The sequence below is a fragment of the Erinaceus europaeus genome, chromosome 9, assembly GCF_950295315.1.
Source record: "Erinaceus europaeus chromosome 9, mEriEur2.1, whole genome shotgun sequence".
NCBI lineage: Eukaryota > Metazoa > Chordata > Mammalia > Eulipotyphla > Erinaceidae > Erinaceus > Erinaceus europaeus.
This window is the reverse complement of record NC_080170.1, coordinates 124,522,457-124,542,796: the sequence shown is the minus strand read 5'-3', so window position 1 is coordinate 124,542,796 and position 20,340 is coordinate 124,522,457. Positions and strand designations below refer to the sequence as shown.

At 56.0% G+C, this 20,340-nt stretch overlaps 2 protein-coding genes across 4 annotated transcripts in view; both read left to right on the top strand.

The window, feature by feature from the left end:
* The window catches only part of PSMG1 (proteasome assembly chaperone 1), a 90,927-nt gene that overhangs the window by 34,846 nt on the left and 35,741 nt on the right, over positions 1-20,340 (top strand). The window lies entirely within an intron of this gene.
* BRWD1 (bromodomain and WD repeat domain containing 1) overlaps positions 1-20,340 on the top strand; it is a 75,827-nt gene that overhangs the window by 34,854 nt on the left and 20,633 nt on the right. The window contains exons 18-27 of one of the 3 annotated variants that reach the window (XM_060198709.1): positions 559-726; positions 3,979-4,162; positions 10,786-10,879; positions 12,762-12,893; positions 14,422-14,516; positions 15,281-15,470; positions 16,177-16,299; positions 16,393-16,500; positions 19,157-19,281; positions 19,905-19,987. In XM_060198709.1, the coding sequence (XP_060054692.1) occupies positions 559-726; positions 3,979-4,162; positions 10,786-10,879; positions 12,762-12,893; positions 14,422-14,516; positions 15,281-15,470; positions 16,177-16,299; positions 16,393-16,500; positions 19,157-19,281; positions 19,905-19,987 (1,302 nt within the window). Of the gene's footprint in view, positions 1-558; positions 727-3,978; positions 4,163-5,309; positions 6,049-10,785; positions 10,880-12,761; positions 12,894-14,421; positions 14,517-15,280; positions 15,471-16,176; positions 16,300-16,392; positions 16,501-19,156; positions 19,282-19,904; positions 19,988-20,340 lie in introns of those variants that run through there. The other 2 variants (XR_009551713.1, XM_060198710.1) reach the window with 2 other exon arrangements.

Here is a 20,340-nt window from a genome sequence, read left to right as displayed (position 1 = left end):
CCCTTCCCTCCCCTCCCCTCCTCCCCTCCTTTCCTCCCCTCCTCCCCTCCCCTCCTCCCCTCCTCCCCCCCTCCCCTCCCCTCCCCTCCCCTCCCCTCCCTTCCCCTCCCCTCCTCTCTGTCCTGGCAGCAAGTCCTCGGCTGCGGCCCCTCCCCCTCCCCTCCCCTCCCCTCCCCTCCCCTCCCCTCCCCTCCCCTCCTCTCTGTCCCGGCAGCACGTCCTCCAGCACGTCCTCGGCTGCGGCCCCTCCCCTCCCTCTCCCCTCCCCTCTCCTCCTCTCCGTTGTGTCTGTCCTCCGGAGGAAAGGCTTTCTGCCTGCAGAGATATGTTAACGCCCTTGTTCAAAAGTGGAGTCCGGCTTTACTGCTTGTGAACCTTTCTCCCTGCTGGTGGGGACCAGGGACTTGAACCCAGGTCCTTGTGCATGGTAATACACACACTTAACCAACTGAACCACCACCCGGCCCCGAAAAGCGGGGGTCCCGGCAGCTGTGAAAGTGTCCGCCGGGCGCGGCTTTGCTGCCTGGAGGTGGTGACCTGGTGTGCTGGGCTTTGCAGGTGACGGAGAGGTGATCGAGCAGATCGTGAGCCTGCAGACCCACGACGCCGGGGAGCGCAGCCCCGAGGCCAGCGTCCTGGACGGGATGATCCGGCAGCTGCAGCGGCAGCAGGACCAGAGGCTGGGCGCCAGCGGGCTCGCCGACGGGGAAGAGACGCCCCGCCGAGGTGAGGGGGCTGAGGCCGAGGGGCCGGGGACTCGCTGATTCGCAAGTGCTGGACGGTCGGTCGCTGCAAACCGTGAACCACTACAGGGCCCTGGGCAGCCGGCGGGTCGGGTCCACACCCTTCGCCTGTGGTGCTGGGGCTTGCACCGGGAAGCCCAAGTGCTGGGGTGTGTGTCTCCTCTCTCTCCTCCTCTCTCCTCTCTCTCCTCTCTCTCCTCTCCTCCTCTCCTCTCCTCTCTCTCCTCCTCTCCTCCTCTCTCCTCCTCTCTCCTCTCTCTCCTCTCTCTCCTCTCCTCTCCTCTCCTCTCCTCTCCTCTCCTCTCCTCTCCTCTCCTCTCCTCTCCTCCTCTCTCCTCTCCTCTCTCTCCTCTCCTCTCCTCTCCTCCTCTCTCTCCTCTCCTCTCCTCTCCTCTCCTCCTCTCTCCTCTCTCTCCTCTCCTCTCCTCTCCTCTTTCTCCTCTCCTCTCCTCTCCTCTCCTCTCCTCCTCTCTCTCCTCTCCTCTCCTCTCCTCTCCCTCCTCTCCTCTCCTCTCCTCTCCTCTCCTCTCCTCTCCTCTCCTCTCTCTCCTCTCCTCTCCTCTCTCTCCTCTCCTCTCCTCTCTCTCCTCTCCTCTCTCTGCTCTCCTCTCCTCTCTCTCCTCTCTCTCCTCTTCTCTCCTCTCTCTCCTCTCCTCTCCTCCTCTCCTCCTCTCTCCTCCTCTCCTCTCTCTCCTCTCCTCTCCTCTCTCCTCCTCTCCTCCTCTCTCCTCTCCTCCTCTCCTCTCCTCTCCTCTCCTCTCCTCTCCTCTCCTCTCCTCTCCTCTCTCCTCCTCTCTCCTCTCCTCTCCTCCTCTCTCCTCTCTCCTCCCTCCTCCCCTCTCCCTCTCTGTGAAGGAAGAAATAAGGTCAGCCTAGGAGCATGTACATGATGGCTTCATCTGAATGGGTTGACAAGGCAGACCAGGGATTCTTTCTTTCTTTCTTTTTTAATTATCTTTATTTATTGGATAAAGGCAGCCAGATATCAAGAGGGTGATAGAGAGAGAGACAGGGAGACACCTGCGGCCCTGCTTCACCGCTCGCAAAGCTTCCTCCTGCAGGTGGGGACCGGGGGTTTGAACCTGGGTCCTTGTGCCCTGTATAATACGTGCGCCCAGCCAGGTGTGCCACCACCTGGCCCCTACTCTTCCTTTCTTCCTTTCTTCCTTTTCCTTCCTTCCTTCCTTCCTCCCTCCCTCCCTCCCTCCCTTCCTTCCTTCCTTTCCTTCTTTCCTCTGAATAAAGAGAGAAACCACGAGAAGCCGGGGGAGGTGCGGAGAGGGACCGTGAAGTGACTTCGCGGCTGCTGTGCTGGGCGGGGCCTCGCGCACCTGTATACCCGATGTGCGCGCTGAGCCCGTGCGCCACCACCTCGCGCCTGTAAGCCTCATCTAAGCAGCAGAGTGGATTCCATTCCTTCGTGTGGCTGCTTGCCCTTGGGCTGCTGAGAGGCTAAAGAGGCTGAAGGCTACATTCAGAGGACTCCCTGGTGAAGCAGCGCTCTCTCTGGGCCAAGGCTGTAAACTCCGAATAAGAAGAGTTATGGCCCTTCCTCCCTGCCTCCCTCCCTCCCTCCCTGCCTCCCTCCCTCCCTCCCTTCCTCCGTCCCTTCCTCCCTTCTTTCCTTCCTGGCCTCCAGGGTTAACGTTGGGGCTCAGTGCCTGCACTGCACTACGAATCCACTGCTCCCGGAGGAGATTTTTTCCCCTTTTGTTGCCCTTGTTTATTGTTGTTATCGCTGTCATTGCTATTGGATGGGACAGAGAGAAATAGAGAGAAGAGGAGAAGACAGGGAAGAGAGAAAGACAGACACCTGCAGACCTGCTTCACCGCCTGTGAAGCGACTCCCCTGCAGGTGGGGAGCCGGGGGCTCGAACTGGGATCCTTCAGGCCGTCCTTGTGCTTTGCGCCACGTGCGCTTAACCTGTTGCGCTACTGCCCGGCCCCCTTTTCTTTTTCTTTTTCTTTTTTTAAATGTAACTTTATTTTGATGAGAGAGAGGAAGACACGGAAAGAGACTGGAGCCCTGTTCAGTTCTGGCTGATTTTGGTGCTGGGGATCGAATCTGGGTTTTCAGGCACGAACGTTTTTGCAGAACCATTATGCTGTCTCCCCAGCCCAGGTTTTTTTTCTTCCTCTTGAGTGTATAACATAGGCTTCATTTCTTTGAATATTTTATTCTTTTTCTCAAATATTTATTTATTTATTCCCTTTTGTTGCCCTTGTTGTTTTATTGTTGAAGTTATTGTTATTGATGTCGTCGTTGTTGGATAGGACAGAGAGAAATGGAGAGAGGAGGGGAAGACAGAGAGGGGGAGAGAAAGACAGACACCTGCAGACCTGCTTCACCGCCTGTGAAGCGACTCCCCTGCAGGTGGGGAGCCGGGGGCTCGAACCGGGATCCTCACGCCGGTCCCTGCGCTAGCGTGTGAGGAGCCGGGTTCAAGCTCCTGGTCTTCCCTTCCCCTCCCCCTGCAGGGAGAAGCTTCACAAAGGGTGCGGCAGTGCCGGGGGTATCTGCTCTCCTTCCTCCCTCTCTCCTCCTCCTCCCCCGTCCCTCCAGATAGACAGACATCCGGAGTAAAATGGAAAAAAGAAGCGAAGGAGGGCCGGCCGCACCAGTCAGCTTCGGCCCGCGTGGCTCTGGGGACTGACCCTGGGTCCTGAGGCGCGGCTGCTCTCCCTGAAGCTCTGCGCCCGGGCCTCCGCCTCCCGGCTTCTGAGTGTGGGCGGAGCTCGGAGCTGTCTTCCCGTCCGTGCGAGTTTCCCCCAAATGTCGTAACGTGCTTCTGAAGACGAGACTCGGAGGGTGCAGCTGGAACCCTGCGGGACACGTCCCTGCTCTTTCTAAAAGTCCTCGGGAGGGGCTGCCGGAGCCTTGGGCTTTGCGGCCGAGTCTCTGGGCCAGGCTGGCCCCGCACCGTGTGTGCGTGTGCGTGAGGAGCTGCGTCTCCTGCCTCTGCAACTGTCCTGTGTTGAGGAGGTCACGGGGGTCCCGAGGTTCTGGAGCCTGCGCTTTAGGCCAGGCGTATGGAGAGGCTCACCACCAAGTCTCTCTTCATGTTTGGGTGTCTGTTGAGAAGTGCGCTCGCATGTGTGTGTGCTGTGTGTGTGTGCTGTGCATGTGTGTGCTGCGCGTGCTGCGTGTGTGTGCTGCGCGTATGTGTGTGTGCTGTGTGCTCGCCGCCCGGCTGGGTTGTGACTTGCCAGTAACCCCTGGACCTTCTCCCCCCAGGTTTCAGAAGGCTGAGCCTAGACATCCAGTCCCCTCCGAACATCGGTCTGCGCAGGAGCGGGCAGGTGGAAGGGGTCCGGCAGATGCACCAGAACGCGCCCCGGAGCCAGATCGCTACCGAGAGGGACCTGCAGGCCTGGAAGCGCAGGGTGGTCGTGCCAGAGGTACCACTAGGCGTATTTAGGTTTGTTCTAGGACACCTATTAATATGCTTCTCCCTGCGGGAATGTCTCTATGTGCTTCTCACACAGCCCGCAAGCCCTTCGTGGTGTAGGTCCCATGAATAGATCTTGGTGGGCTCCAGCTGCTTTGCTTGCGGCAGGGAAATGTCAGCGTTCATTTTTCCCTGTCCTTTTTTCTCTCTTCTTAGATATATATATATCTTTCCTTTTTAAAAATTATTATCTTTATTAGATAGCCAGAAATCAAGAGGGTAAGGGGGAGATACAGAGGGACGGAGACCCCTGTAGCCCCGCTCCACCACTCGTGAGGCCTCCCCCTGCAGGTGGGGACCGGGGGCTTGAACCTGCATCCTTGTGCACGGTAAAGTGTGCGCTTAGCAGGTGCACCACCACCCGGCCCTCTTTTCTTTAGATTTATTTATTTATTTATTTATCTATTCCCTTTTGTTGTCCTTGTTGTTTTATTGTTGTAGTTATTATTGATGTCATTGTTGGCTAGGACAGAGAGAAATGGAGAGAGGAGGGGAAGACAGAGAGGGGGAATGAAAGACAGACACCTGCAGACCTGTTTCACCGCCTGGGAAGCGACTCCCCTGCAGGTGGGGAGCCGGGGGCTCAAACCGGGATCCTTCCTCCGGTCCTTGTGCTTTGCGCCACCTGCGCTTAACCCGCTGCGCCACCGCCTGACTCCCCCCCCCCCCTTTTTTTTTTTAAACCTGAGCACTGCTCAGCTCTGTTATGGTGTTACAGGGACTTCGGAGCCTCAGGCATGAGTCTGTTTGCATACCCTTTATGCTCTCTACCCCTTTCTTCAGATTTCTTTACTTAGAGAAGAGGTGGCCAGAGGCTCACAGCGGCCACATGATGCGGGTGTGAAACTCAGAGCCCCGTCCTTGAGTGTCCAGTGCTTCGTTCGCTGTGCCACCTCCGGGGCTACTGTTTAGACTACAGTCCAATTTCCATAGCTGCTCTCATTTCAGCTGTCCAAAGGCCCATCTTTCTTCCTCATTGTTCCTAGCTTGAAAATTTTTTTTTTTTTTTACTCCTGGGAGAACTAGAGCATCGCTGTGGCATACGTGATGCTGGGGCCTGAACTTGGGACCTCAGGCTTGAGAGGCCGGCACTTGAGCCATTGCCCTGCACCCCCAGGCTGATCCCTCACTGTTAAGAACATCCCAGACCTCGTTCGTTTGTCCGTGAGTCTCCTAACATGTATTTGTAGTCACTGCACATCGTCTCAGCATTTAATCAGGGTGCCGTTACTGCATCTTACGAACAAGTTCCCCAGGAGAGTCGAGCCACTGTCGACATTCATTGTCTCAGATGTCAGAGCTGTTTCTCTGTACCCCGTAAGGCCATCTTACAGACGGCCCGTGACTGTCACCCGGCCCTTGTGTCCTCTGCTGGCTGTGCTGCTTCCTGCCCAGCGCCGTGAGCCCAGTCAGGTTCAGCACATAGCAGCGCGTCAGGTCTTGGGAGTCGCCATTTAGTTCCTTGATTCCTGCACACTCAGTCCCTCCTCGTAAAGGAGATGTCGGAGCGGACAGCATGGTCCTTGCTGCATTAAGCCTGAGATGGCGAAATGTCCGTCCCTTACGACGGGCCAGTCTGCGTGTGTCTGTAACCTTTCCTAACCCCCGACTGCCAGGGCAGAGGGGTGTCTGCAAGCTGGCTTGCGATCCTATTCCACGTCCCGGCCCCTGGGCGTGGCTTGGCGTCCTCTGCCATCCTAGGCCTGGATCCATCTTCCTCTTGTGCAGCCTTTCTTTTACTGGGAGGTTATTTTTTCTTTTCTCTTCTTTTTTAATAAATTGTTATTTGTTTTTTATATTTTCCCTTTTGTTGCCCTTGTTGCTTTTTATTGTTGTAGTTGTTGTTATTGATGTTGTCCTTGATAGGGCAGAGAGAAATGGAGAGAGGAGGGGAAGACAGAGGGGGGAGAGAAAGACAGACACCTGCAGACCTGCTTCACCGACTGAGAAGCGACCCCCTCTGCAGGTGGGGAGCTGGGGGCTCGAACCGGGATCCTCACGCGGGTCCTTGCGCTTTGCACCGTGTGCGCTTAACCCGCTGCGCCGCCGCCCGACTCCCTTGAGGTGAGAGTTTCTAACGGAAGCCCGGGTGGGGGATCCTCATTGCTGCCGAGCCGTGACCGCACCCTGAGGGTCGTCTGGATTTGCTTCAGATACTGTCTTCCCGGTCCCGGCTCCTACCCTCTCCAGTGTGTCTGTAGCACTAGTCCCCTGCACAGGTGATTGTGTCCAAGTGTGTGTCTGCGTCCCCCTGGCCAGAGAGCCGGTGCTTGGTGCGGTGACAGTGGCCTCTGCTCGTGTCTCACCCTGCGGGGCTGAGACTGTTGCCGCTGGTGTGCAGCCGAGTCCCGGAGCCGGCCACGGTCACGCCTTAGGGCGGCGTCTGGGTTGCCTGGTCCTCAGAGCAGCAGGGCAGATACATGTACGCTGTTGGGTTTATTGACTTCGGGCAGAGAGACTGAGAGGGCAGTGGAGGGGAGACAGACAGACAGACAGACAGACAGAGACCTGCAGCCCTGCTTCACCACCCGTGATGCTTCCCCTGCAGACGGGGTCTGGGGCTCACTCCACACTGCGCGCTGCACCGGTGCCCGGTGCGCCACCAGCCGGCCCCGAGGGACGAGAGCGACTCAGCTCTGGCTGTGGCGGTGTGGGGGATTGAACCTGGGACTTTGGAGCCTCAGGGATGAGAGTCTGTTCGCAGAACCATTATGCTGTCTGCTCCCACCTTAATTGTCAGTATTTTAAACCACTCCTGGGCCCAGTTTTCGTTTTAGGTAAAGAGGGAAAAAGACAACACTGTCCCCCTGCTCGTGACGTTTTCCTATGCTGGTTCTCGCGTGTGGTGGCCAGGGACTTTAACTCGGGTCCTCGGGAGCACCAAAGGGTGGGCTCCATCGGTGATCTGGCTCTGCGGTGTGATCCCCACACACGCACACACACGGGGTGAGCGGGAGACGCCACACCGCACCTGTGTAGCCCTGCTGTGTGTGGTGCTCCTGTGCGCTCCTGGAGCTGTGGCCCTGGGTCCTCCCGGCATGTCAGACCACTCACTCCACCAGCAGGCTACCTGCTCATCCTCACAGGCTTTTCCCCTGCCTCCAGGGTTGTCACTGGGGCTCGGTGCCTGCACTATGAATCCACTGCTCCTGGAGGCCATTTTCCCCATTTTGTTGCCCTTGTTGTTACTGTTGTCATTGCTGCTGCTGTTGGGTAGGACAGAGAGAACTGGAGAGAGGAGGGGAAGACAGAGGGGGAGAGAAAAACAGACACCTGCAGACCTGCTTCACCGCCTGTGAAGCGACTCCCCTGCAGGTGGGGAGCCAGCCGGGGGCTCGAACCGGGATCCTTACGCCGGTCCTTGCGCTTTGCGCCTCCTGTGCTTACCCTGCTGTGCTGCCGCCCGGCTCATAGATAGAAGTGTGATTTTTGAGATGTTGGTTGGGGAGGCAGCATAATGGTTCTTTCTCTAAAAGCCTTTCTTGCTGAGGCTTCGAGGTTCCCAGGTTCAAGCCCCAGCACCACCATCAGCCCTAGCTGAGCAGTGCCCTTATCTCTCCCACCCCCTTCGTTAAAACAAAACAAAATCTTAAAAAAGGGAAATGTTATGGGAGCTAAGTGAAGCGCGCTGTTGTCAAGCGCGACCTCTGCGTAGAGCCTGGAGAAGCCTGAGCAGGCGAGCCTGGCGGCCAGGGCCCGCCTCCCATCTCCCCTCTGACGGCGACTTGGGTGACCTGACAGACCAAGACTCCTGTGTGTCGTCTGTGTGGTGACCGCCGCTCGTCTTCACCCGAGATGAGGGTGGGCTGAGACCGCCCAGCAGGTGCAGAGGCAGCAGGCAGCCACGGCCGTGCGGGGCACGGGGACTCGGTGTCAGCGGCCCGCTGGTCGCACAGGACTTTTCTGCTTGATGTGCCGACCGACCGGAGTGCCCCTGGTGCTGCCGTTCAGGAGACGAGCTGACAGCTCCCACTAGGGCTTACCCGCATGCCCTTCCCTTCTGAGGAGGGCCATGGGTCTGGGGAGCGAGCCAGCAGGCCGCGCGGTGCGGCTCTTCTGACCGCCCCAGATGCGCAGACCGCCCCAGATGTGCAGACCGCCCCAGATGCGCAGACCGCCCCAGATGCGCAGACCGCCCCAGATGTGCAGACCGCCCCAGATGCTCAGCCGGCCCGGGGGTGGCGCCGCCGTGACTGCCGTCCTGGGCAGCGGCCCTGACTCTGGGAGCAGTGGGGAGTTTACCGCTGTGACTTGGTTGATGTGACTTTTGTATAACTGACTCGAGAAGTGAAAGTTTGTTTCCCGACCGTGAACGCGGCGTGCGCGCTGTGGAGCACGTCGATGGTGCTCAGGGCGCGGAGCTCAGGGACGCCACTGCCCTGGGACGTGGGAGGTGAGCAGCGCCCGTGAATCCCGGGACAGAGGAGGCGCGGGGGCGCGGCCCAGGCGACAGCCCCGCACAAACTCTGTCCCCTTAATGTTGTTGTGAAATATTATTTCTTTCCTTGTGTTGCCCTTGTTTTAGTGTGGTAGTTGTTGTTGTTATTGATGTCCTTGTTGTTAGACAGGACAGAGAGAACTGGAGAGAGGAGGGGAAGACAGAGAGGGGAAGAGAAAGACAGACACCTGCAGACCTGCTTCACTGCCTGCGAAGCGACTCCCCTGCAGGTGGGGAGCCGGGGCCTCGAACCGGGATCCTTGAGCCGGTCCTTGGGGCTTAACCTGCTGCGCTGCCGCCCGGCTCCCAACTCTGTCCCTTTAAAGGAGCGAAGGACACACACACTGACTTCTTCCTGCTGGTATGACTGAGCCAAGCGGCTCCTTCGCGGTTAGAGGTGATGCTCATAAAGACTGGGGAGTGCTCCTGCCACAACTGCTGACCGAGTAGAGATGCTCTTCGTACACGGCCGGGGTTGGAATTTCCTTCGACCGTGAGTGGCAGCCTCACATCGTTTAAGGTCGCCTGCAGGTGAAGGTTGACACCGGCCACTCTGCCTGTCTCGGCGGGGCTGCAGGTGCAGTGATGGTCCACTGTCCACTGCCCCCGGAGGGTGGGCGGCCGAGGCATGGAGAGAGAGGGCACTCGCCTCAGGGTCCCTTTGGGTCCTCACTCCCCGTGAGTTCTCCCCGGCTCCGTGTCTGCCATGGACTGCAGCGGCAGGCTCGCAGGGCATTCTGGGAGTTTGGTTTTCAGGTGAGCACAGAGCAGAGTCACCTGTGTGCAGCAGTGTGTAAATGCGATAAAGGGTTCTGGCGACCTGGATTCTGGAGGCGTAGCAAAGGAAAGTGACACTCCGGTTTCTCTTCCGATCGCAGCGAAGGAAAATGACCTTAGTATTTTGTCTTGTCTTGTCTTGTCTTGTCTTGTCTTGTCTTGTCTTGTCTTGTCTTGTCTGCCTGCACCAGAGCCCTGCCCAGCTCTGGTTTGTGATAGTGCCAAGAATTGAACCTGGAACCTTGGGGCTTCTGGCAGGAGAGTCCCCAGCGGACTATGTGCTCTGTGCCCCCGCCGCAGTGTCCGTCTGACGGCAGAAGCTCCCTTGCTTTTGTGAGAGAAACAGCCGTGCCGGTTTTCTGCACATGAACAGACTGCTCACATCCAGTTGGGAGGGAACTTTTGGAATACAGTTAGCAACTGAAACTCAGCCTGTTTAAATCAGTTCTAGTAAAAAGAAAAAAAAGTTGTAGAGCTCCAGTGACAACAGAAACCCGTCAACTAAAGTGAACACTAGCGGGTCAGCCCTGTGTAGCAGGAGCATGCTTTATCCAGGTGGTGGTATCTCGAGTTTTCGGACAACACTTTAACCTACCTTCCAAAAAAATAAGTAAATCAGTTCTAACAGGGGCCCGTTGAAATGCAGAGGAGTGCTTCTCTGTCAAGCATGAGAAATGATCTCCCAGCCGCCACTGAGAGTCTCATTTTGTGTTTTCAAATCGGGAGGTTGATCCACGGGCACCATTTCCCATCTTGCCGCCGAGGTTCTGAAAACACTCTCCGCTTCCCATCACCGTGTCCAGGACCCGAGAGCCCCCCACCCCCTGGTCCTCCTTCCCAGACTCCTTTGCGTTGGTGCAAGGCACCCAACCAGTTCGAGTCCTGCTTTGTGTCTCCCCGTCTGTTCTCATTGCTTCACTTTCGTCCATGAGTGGGATCAGCCCATATCCACCCTTCTGTTTCTGGCTGATCTCACTTCACATGATTCCTTCATGCTCCATCCAAGAGCAGGTGTATCCAGCATTCTTCACAGCTGAGTAGTATTCCACTGTGTATCTAGACCACAGCTTGCTCAGCCCCTCATCTGCTGTTGGACACCCACCTGTGTGGCTTCCAGGTTTTGGCTATTACACATTGTGCTGCTATGAACATGGGTGCACACGGATCTTTTTGGGTGGACGTGTTTGGTTCCTTAGGGTCTATCCCCGGGAGAGGAATTGCCTGGTCATTTGTACTAAAGTTTAAAAAGAGTTTTCTGTACAAATTACATAAGCTTATGTAATTTGTTCTTAGAGTCATAGTGATTAGTTTTTCCCTTATATAGCCTTGCTTACTTGTCTGTTCAATAACTGATGTAACTGGGTACTTATACCTATAGGAAATTGGAAGACTTCAGGATAGAGAAGGGTGAAGAGGAAAGAAATCTTTATATCATTGGAAGAAAAAGAAAGAGCCTCCAGCTTTCCCAAAAGGTAACTGAAATTCTATTTTCTCAGGAATGAAGAAGTTAGAAATTCACCCAGTATTTGTAGTTTTCTTTTTCATCACTGAGTCTGTTGGCAGCTTGAAGTGGAATGTTTAAGTCTTTGCCTGGGGATTTGGTACATTGACTCTAAGATGCATATTTCTTTTTCCTCCCTTTCTTCTTCCCCTTTGCTGGGGGGACCGAGGGTTAGTGGCTCACATGACAGTTGGTGCACACAGGGGCACTCTCATCTCTCCACGACAGTGTGCAAAACACCTCATCACGCACCTTTACCAGCACCAGGAGCCAGGCTCCCCCTCCCACCCTCCCACTTTCCTTGCCCAGAATCCCCTTAAAGTGTATATATTTTTTTGCCTCCAGGGTTATTGCTGGAGCTCAGTGCCTGCACGATGAATAATTCACTGCTCCTGGAGGCCATCCCCTCCCCCTTTTGTTGCCCTTGTTGTTGATGTTGTTCGTTGTTAGATAGGACAGAGAGTGGGGAGCCGGGGGCTCGAACTGGGATCCTTATGCTGGTCCTTGCGCTTTGCGCCATGTGTGCTTAACCCGCTGTGCTACCGCCTGACCCCCAAGGTGTATATTTTAAAGTGCTGTCTGGAGTTTTGCTTCTGTTATTCGTGGTGAAATGACTAGCTTTCATTATAACTTGGAAAATGCCGATCTGATATGTCTGGTAAACCATGACTTCTAAATACTTAAAACATTAGAATCCTGAGCTTATTTCAGTTGGTGTATGGCAAAAATAGCCACTCAGGAAAGTTCTTGTCTGGCGGGGGTAGATAGCATAGTGGTTCTGCAGAGAGACTCTCGAGTCTGAGGCTCCAAAGTCCCAGGTTCAATCCTGTGGACCACCACCATCGACCAGAACTTAGCAGTGCTCTTGTTAAAAGAAAAGAAAAAAAAAAAAGAAAAGAGTTCTTGTAGGTGACCGTGCTTAGCGAAGTGAGAGACGGGAGGTTTCCCTCACACACGGAATCTAGAGAATTGAAGCCCTTGCATTTGCAGAACACAACAAAGCGCGGTGACGTGAACTGTATCAGACGGAGCACAGGACTTCGGACATGGGGCTGCACCCCTATTGTCTAGTGACCGACTGTTTATTGTTTTTAATATATTGACTTATTACTGGACACAGACAGAGAAATTGAGAGGAGGGGGGGAGATAGAGAAGGAAAGGAAGACGCAGAGACCCCTGCAGCCCTGCTTCACCACTTGTGAAGCTTTTCCCCTGCAGCTGGGGACCAGGGGCTTGAACCTGAGACCCTGTGCGCTGTAATGTGTGCGCTTAACCAGGTGCACCACCACCTGGCCCCCCTCCTCCTTTCCGCATAGAGACAGAGAAGGCGGAGCAGCAGACAGCCAAAGAGACCACAGCACCGACGCTTCCTTCAGTGCATTGGGGGCCAGGCTAGAGACCGGGCTGCACACATGGCAAAGTAGTGCTCTCTGTCCCAGTCAGCTATTTCACCGGCCCTAACTGTGACTAACCAAACTCACAAACAAACGCACGTTTATTTACTTAGTAGGATAGAGAGAAATTGCAAGGGGAGGCATGAGAGGTAGAGAGAAAGAGATACATGCAGCACTGTTTCACCACTCATGAAGCTTCTTTCTGAAGGTGGAAACTAGGGGATGGAACCTGGGTACTTTGACATTGTCAATCAGAACCTTTTTATTTCTTGCCACCAGGGTTGTTGTGGGGCTTGGCGCCTGCAGTGACCTACTGTGAAGTCACTAATGACAAGGGGAAAAGGTGCTCTTTTTTCCTTTTCTGATACTGCAACTGGATTCTTCTGGCACTTACTAGAGCGGCACTTTGCCGAAGGTGGAACTAAGTGCTTAGTTTGCTCCGCCTGTCTCTGTTTCAGCCTGATTCCGTGCTTTTGACGTCACAGCCGAGGCAGAGGACGTGCAGGCGAAGACTTCCCGTTTATGGCAGAAGGAGCCCCGGACAGGCTGAGTTAGCTTCTGGAAACGAGTCCTCAAGCTCCGTGAGACATGTGAGTGCTGTGGCGTTACCACGCGGGGCTCTCGGGTCGCACTTGACCTTGAGTCTGCTCTGACGGACAGTGTGTGCGACTGTAGGATTCCGTAGAGGAGAATTCACATTTTGACCTTTTGGGAACAAAGCTGTTGAACATCTGTATTGAAATTCTCCAGTGGTTTAAGCCATGTGCCGTCACAACCACTATTGGATTTCAAAATGTTCTTGACACGTATAAGAGAAACCTTCTGCATTTTGGTGGCTGCTCTTCGTGGCTGCAGTAGATATTTCCAAGGGAGCGACAGTCTGCTTTTTAGAAAAGCACTTTCCTGCCGCCCAGGAGGTGATGCTAAAGCATCGGCATTTCACGCCCGGGTTCCTGCGTTCACTTCCTGCCATTATATGTCCCAGAGCGACGGTCTGGTTCTGTTTCTCCTCCTCTTTGACTAATCCGGTCTTTTTCTCATTCTGAACTTACTGACAAGAAGCGAAGGCTACTTCAGTAATGTTCTGGCTTACGTGGGGCTGGGGTCAAACTTTGGACCTCACGCTTGCAAGTCCAGCGCTCTCTCACGGTGCCCGCCCCGCCTCGGTTTACTTCCTGCCTCTGTGGATTGACGCGCTCCGGCCTTTTCACCTGGCCGGTCTCCTGGCAGTATGTTCTGGACACTGACTGACCCAGTGTAGCACAGAGCAGCACCTCGTGCGTGTTCCATTGCTCACATTTCTGTGCGCGTGCGTGTGTTCCTGCCCCACCCCCAGCAGCTGATGGACACACGTTCTTTCAGGCTTTTGGCTGGAATGAGTCCTGTTGCAGGTCCGCATTCTTTGCAGGTCTTTGCTTGGATGCTGATTTTCACATCTTTGACATTAGGAGCTTGCAGGATCATGTGGTGACTCCTTTTGAGGAGTCGTCAAAATGTGTGACTTTGCCAGAGTGGCCGCTCTCCCTTGCTTTCCGGTGAGGAGTGAGCAGGGTTCCTGGCTTCCTCCCCTCAGCACCACTTGTCACACGGCGTCAAAAGCACCCAGGAAGGAAAACGTGGCTAGGGGTGACCTTCCTGTAGTCAGAATTCAAACTGCGCTGGGAAAGACAGCGGCAAGGGAAGGAGAACACACCCGCCCCCTGCCCGGTAGAGGACACACCGACGGGGCTCGCAGATGTTCAGAGCACGGCGCGAATTGGTAGTTGCGGGCTCTTTTTTTTAGATCTGCTTATTCCGCAATTAATGAGAGAGCGACCCAGAGCATTCGTCCGGCATAGTCAGTGTTAGAGATCAAACTCAGAACCTCATGCTACTAATGCTAACGTTTTTATGGGGCGAGGGGAGCCGTGAAGACGCGTCGCCCACCTTTGACAGCCCCCCGAGTCCAGAGCAGCCAGCCACGTGAACTGGTCACCCTTCCAGGGTCATCCCTGACTGGCGCTTTGAGCTTGTCTGAGCATCAGCGTCCACGGCGATTAGGCTGGCTGTGCTCTGTCGTGTGTGGTTTACCCCTGAGAGATCACGACTTGATCTTCACCCTCCTCTCTCCCAAATCAGGAGACGTCCTGTGACCAGAGTGACGGGTCCTGTTCTTCTGAAGAAGAAGAATGGAAGAGTGATAGAAGGAGCGGCAGTGACAGCGAGAGTTCGAGGTATGTGCTTCTGGGCTTGGATTGTCCGAGCTTTTCGGTCACAGCCTCGGACAGAACCTGACGTGAACGGCACCTCAGACCCGAGAGCCTGCGTCCTGTCGGCCCGCTCTCCCTTTCCGGGTCTCTGGGCGCCGCCGTGGACCTCGGCGAGGCAGGCTGTGGCCTACTGGCACTTGAGTGTTGCCGTTTCTCATCTGACTCTCTGTGTCACAAGATTTGTTTGTCTCGGGGGTTTGTTTACTGCCAGGCAGCAGCGCTGTGGGCTCGCTGCACTTAGTGCAGAGCGCAAGGACGTGTGGCAAGGATCTCGGTTCGAGCCCCCCGGCTCCTCACAGTGGGGTCACTTCACAAGCGGGGAAGCATGTTTGCAGGTCTCTCTCTCTCTCCCTCCCTCCCTCCTGTTCTAGCCAATAAAAGAAAAAAAGAAAAGAAAACATGGCCTCCAGGAGCAGTGGATTTGTAGTGCCTGCACTACGCCCCAGTGATGACCCTGGAGGCAAATAAAATAAAATAAATGAAATGAAATGAAATAACTATGTGTGGTCTGGGAGGTGGTGCAGTGGATAAAGTGTTGGACTCTCAAGCATGAGGTCCTGAGTTCAGTCCCCGGCAGCACGTGTGTCAGAGTGATGTCGGGTTCTTTCTCTCTCCTCCTATCCCTCATTAATAAAAAAAAAAGTTAAACAAGTAAATAAATCTTTAAAAAATCAAATGCTCGTCACTTGGGTCTGTGTCCTGCACGGCTTGACCCGGCTCTCCCCTAGTGACTCCTCCTCCCGCTACTCGGACTGGACCGCAGACGCCGGCATCAGTCTGCAGCCCCCCCTGCGCACGTCAGCCCGGCGGCGGGCCGCTCGGTTCTGCAGCAGCTCCGAGGATGAGCTGTCCCCCGAGAACTTATCTCCTCCCCGAAGACGACGGAAAAGGAAAAAGGAAAATAAACCCAAGAAAGAGGTAAGGGAAAGCCACTAAGAATGAATCTGTCCTTCCTTCCTTCCTTCCTTCCTTCCTTCCTTCCTTCCTTCCTTCCTTCCTTCCTTCCTGTCTATCTATATATCTATCTATATCTATCTTCACTTTTGTTGCCCTTGCTGGTTTTCATTGTTGTAGTTGTTATTGATGTCGTTGTTGGCTAGGACAGAAATGGAGAGAGGAGGGGAAGACAGAGAGGGGGAGAGAAAGACGGACACCTGCAGATCTGCTTCACCGCCTGGGAAGCGCCTCCCCTGCAGGTGGGGAGCCGGGGGCTCGAACCGGGATCCCTACGCCGGTCCTTGCGCTTTGCGCCACGTGTGCTTAACCCGCTGCGCTACCGCCCGACTCCCCCACGAATCTGTACTTTCACAGAGGCGTTTCTATGCGTGCTTAGGCACGAGAGCTCTCGGAACCTCGGCGTCCTGGTTGTTTATTGACAGCGTGCGGTACGTGTTTAAACAGCACTGTGCCGGGGTTGCCGCTGGCATTTAATCGGACGGCATGCTTCATTTACTGCTCCTCCATGAACCGGGCCCTCACTCCGGCACATGTGCTGCCGGGGATTGAACTCAAGGCCTCAAGTTTGAGAGTCCAAGGCTTTATGCACCGCGCCGTCCATTCGCGGGGGTGTGTGCCGGGCGGGGGCGCGCAGCCTTTGCTGCGCCCAGCGCCCGTCCTCTTGCAGGGCTCCAGGAGGGCGTCTTCAGCAGAGCTGACCAGCGCGGAGCTTTCTGAGTTCCACCCTCCCGTGTGGATAACCGACACCACGCTGCGCAAGTCTCCCTTCGTGCCTCAGATGGGCGACGAGGTGAGGGCGGCGGCGGCCGCGTTGTCGGGAAGAGCCGGCCCTCCCTCTGCTCGGGCTCTCCCTCTGCTGACTCGCGCGGCTCCCCCTCCGCAGGTGATCTATTTCCGGCAGGGGCACGAAGCGTACGTCGAGGCCGTCCGGAGGAACGACATTTACGACCTGAACCCTCACAAAGAGCCCTGGAGGAAGATGGAGCTCAGGGTGAGCTGCCTTGCTGAGCCGCGACGGCGCCCTCCCCGCTCAGCTCAGGCTGTCCGGGCCCGGCTGGTAGTGCGCGGGGTGAGACGGGGTGAGACGGGCCAGGCGCAGGCCGACTTCCCTCCTGCGAGGCCGGCTCAGCGGCTGCGGAGCAGCAGGGCGAGGACCAGAGCCGGGCGGGTGGCGGCGGCGGCGGCGGCAGCTGGGCCGGTGGTAGACGTGCGCTTGGGCGCTGCTGTGCCATCGGGGCCCCTGGTCCTGCTGGATGGTCCAGTGCAGGGGTCCTGCAGCAGCAGCAGCAGCAGCAGCAGAGGGACGGGACGGGGCGGGGGGCGGGCACAGGAAGATAGCTCAGCGGGCAGAGCGCTGGGCCGGGAAGCTGCGGGTCTCCGTTTGATCCCCGACACCGCGAGTGCCTGGGGGCGCCGGCTCCCTCCCCCACGGGAACTTTCCGGTCTCGTGAAGCGAGAGAGAAAGCCCCGCAGGGCAGGGCGACGAGTTCCTCGGGGGCCCGTCTCTGCACCTGCCGCAGCGCCCATGGCTCCGGCCCGGCCCCGTGGGAGGTGGTCCTTGGCACGGCGGCCTGGCGGTGTCCTCGGCGCGGTCTCAGAAACGCGGGTTTGCTTCGAAGCGGGCAGCTGAGTGGACGCGCGCCCCCGGCTCCCTGCAGTCACAGCGTGGGCGCCGCGGCCACCTGTGGGCACCTTCCCACCCCGCCGACGGGCACGGGGAGCGGCACAGGCCAGAGGCCCGGCGGTCGGGATGGAGGCACGTCCGCAGCTTTGCAAGCGCTGGTTCTGTCCTGGCGCTTGAGCACATGTGTGATGGCAGCGGTTGCCGCCCGCTGACGAGGAGGGAGCCAGCTGCAGAGGGGCGCACGCCCCGCAGACTAGTGGGCACCTCGGCGTGGCTTCCAGCCTGTCTGAGGCGAGGGCTGGGCACGTTGCCCTGAAGGGACACGGGGACGGCGAAATGCTGCTTCGGGCTGCGACGGTAGTAGTTTGTTTTCTATCAGCAAGCACACGCTGTCCAGAGAGCTCTCCTCCAGTCCTTGGCTGTTTTCTTTTTTTTTTCTTTTAATATTTATTTTAAGTATTACTTATTCCCTTTTGTCACCCTTGTTGTCTTGTTGTAGTTATGATTGTTGTTGTCATTAATGTCATCATTGTTGGGGTAGGACAGAGAGAAATGGAGAGAGGAGAGGAAGACAGAGGGGGGGAGAGAAAGACAGACACACCTGCAGACCTGCTTCACCGCCTGTGAAGCGACTCCCCTGCAGGTGGGGAGCCGGGGGCTCGAACCGGGATCCTTATGCCGGTCCTAGTGCTTTGCGCCATGTGCATTTAACCCGCTGTGCTACCGCACGACCCCCAGTTTTCCCCTCCCTCCCTCCCTCCCTCCCTTCCTTCCTTCCGCCTCCAGGGTCATCACTGGTGCTTGGTGCCAGCACTACGAATCCACTGCTCCTGGAGGCTATTTTTTCCGTTTTGTTGCCCTTGTTGTAGTCGTTACTATCGTTGTCATAGCCATTGTCGCTGTTGGATAGGACAGAGAGAAATCAAGAGGGGAGGGGAAGACAGAGAGGAGGAGAGAAAGAGAAATCTGCAGACCTGCTTGGTCGTTTGCAAAGTGATAACACCCTCTGCAGGTGGGGTGCCGGGGGCTTGAACCGGGCTTGATCTGTGCCACCATACATGCAGGAGTGCTACTCTGAGCCTGCCATAAGTAAATACACCTTCAACAAGTCACGTTACAGTTGTGTATCGAGCAGGTGATTGCAGTTTGGGGACCCGAGTCTTGTAGGGACCAAGCCCTGTGTCCCTGTGGAGCAGTGATTCGGTGTTGAGCCTGGCTGGCAGGTGGCGGGGGTCAGCAGTGCTTGGCACAGGGGCCGTCGGAACAGCATGTTTCTGTAGCGGGTGCCGGGTGACTAGGGCACCCGCAGATGTGCGTCCGCTTCCAGCCCCGCCGCCTGGCACAGGTCAGGACAGCTGGGTCCCAGCGGGTGTATTCGCTGGAGTGCACTAGGTGAGAAGTTCAGCAGCTACATTTTGAAGACGGCCAGGTCTGTTTTGGGTACTGTTACGGATAAGCTGAGTGTAACTTACGTGTTTTGATCCACACAGTAGACGATTTTGAGTGAAAAAAAAAAGTTTCTCCAGGAATGTCGGCCAGTTGAGATTGCCCGCAGTGCTGGTCTGTGTCTACCGCCCCTGTATGTTGCTTCTCAGATTGATAAATCCCTTAGCTTGGAAAGAGCGCAGAGACCCGGGTTCTGACACACTAGCCAAGCTACAGACTCCCATGCCTGAGCCTCAGGCTCCAGGTTCAGTCCTGGCACTGCCACAAGCCAGCACGGAGCTGGGCTCTGGTTTAAAAAACAAAACAAAACAAAAAAAACAAAACAAACAAACAAAACAACAACAACAAAAAAAAACAAAACAGAGCTCACATTTCAGAACCAGTGTTAAAAGTTTAGCTTCAAAAAGTTGTGACAGTCACCTCAGGAAAATGATCGTATCTATGATAAGTGCCTGCTGGCTTGGGGGCTCCGACTCTGAGTCCACTTACTTTGGCGACGTGAAGATTGATAGTCTTCAGGACCTGGCTTTGTTTTGACTATTTTCAACATTTAACCTTCAAAACAACTCTGTCAAAGGATCAAGAACTGGTGAAGATAGTCGGAATCCGGTACGAGGTCGGGCCCCCGACTCTCTGCTGCCTGAAACTGGCGTTCATCGACCCCGCCACCGGGAAGCTGACGGACAAGTCCTTCTCTATCAGGTGTGTGGCGGCCCGTTGGGTGGGCTGTGCCTGCTCCTTCTGGGGGTTGGTGAGCGTTGTGGTGAGCGTTGGCAGCCTGTGGCCCACTGGCCGTAACCAGAGAGGCCGTGCCATGACTACCCGCCGGGCAGGTCTGATTTTCAGGGAGATTGCTCTCTCGGTCCCCATCAGGACTCCCCCTGGGGCTCGGTGCCGACCCCGCTTCTAGAAGCCAGTTTCTGTCTTTTTGACGAAGGATGAGCTAGGGAGAGGACAGAAGGAAGGCCACTTGGGGTACAGCTCCACAGCTCGTGAGGCTCCCCCTGCAGCTGGTGGCTGCGGGCTTGAACCTGGGTGCTTGTGCATGGAAGTGTTTGTGCTCTGCTGGGCCAGAGTAAGGAGTCGGCCGGAGGCAAGCTGCCGGCCATGGCACCGTTAGCTCTCAGTCCAGTGTGGCTTCTCTGTCGTGTGAAATGGGACTGAGTCAGGCCTGGCCGGATCCTGTGAAGCCTTGACAGGTTTCTTGTGCTCCAGCGTGGCGAGGCTGACCCAGTACACATCGTAGCTGTCACCGCTAGCCTGTCCTCTGCCCCGTCCTGCCGTGCACATTGACTGTAGGGCAACGACCTTCTGTTTCCGACCAGGTATCACGACATGCCGGATGTCATCGACTTCCTTGTGCTGCGTCAGTTCTATGACGAAGCAAGACAGAGAGGCTGGCAGCCATGTGAGTCTGTTCTTGAGAGTTTCATATGCTCTCAATAACTCATCTTTCATTTTTGTTAGTTTTTAAAAGGGACTGTTTCTTAAAAAATCACTCATGTTGGATAGAAACAGAAATCGAGAGGGAAGGGGGAGCTACAGAGGGAGACCCCTGCGGCACTGCTTCACCACTTGTGAAGCTTTCCCCCCCTGAGGCTTGAACCTGAGCCCTTGCTCATGACCGTGCGCTCAGCTTGGTGTGCCACTGCCCAGCTGCGGTGGCTGATTGCAAGATTAAAATACGCCATCGGTGTGTTTTTAAACTTGTGTGGTGGTGTTTCGTGGTCGAAAGTGTCCTACATGTGGTGACGCCTGACG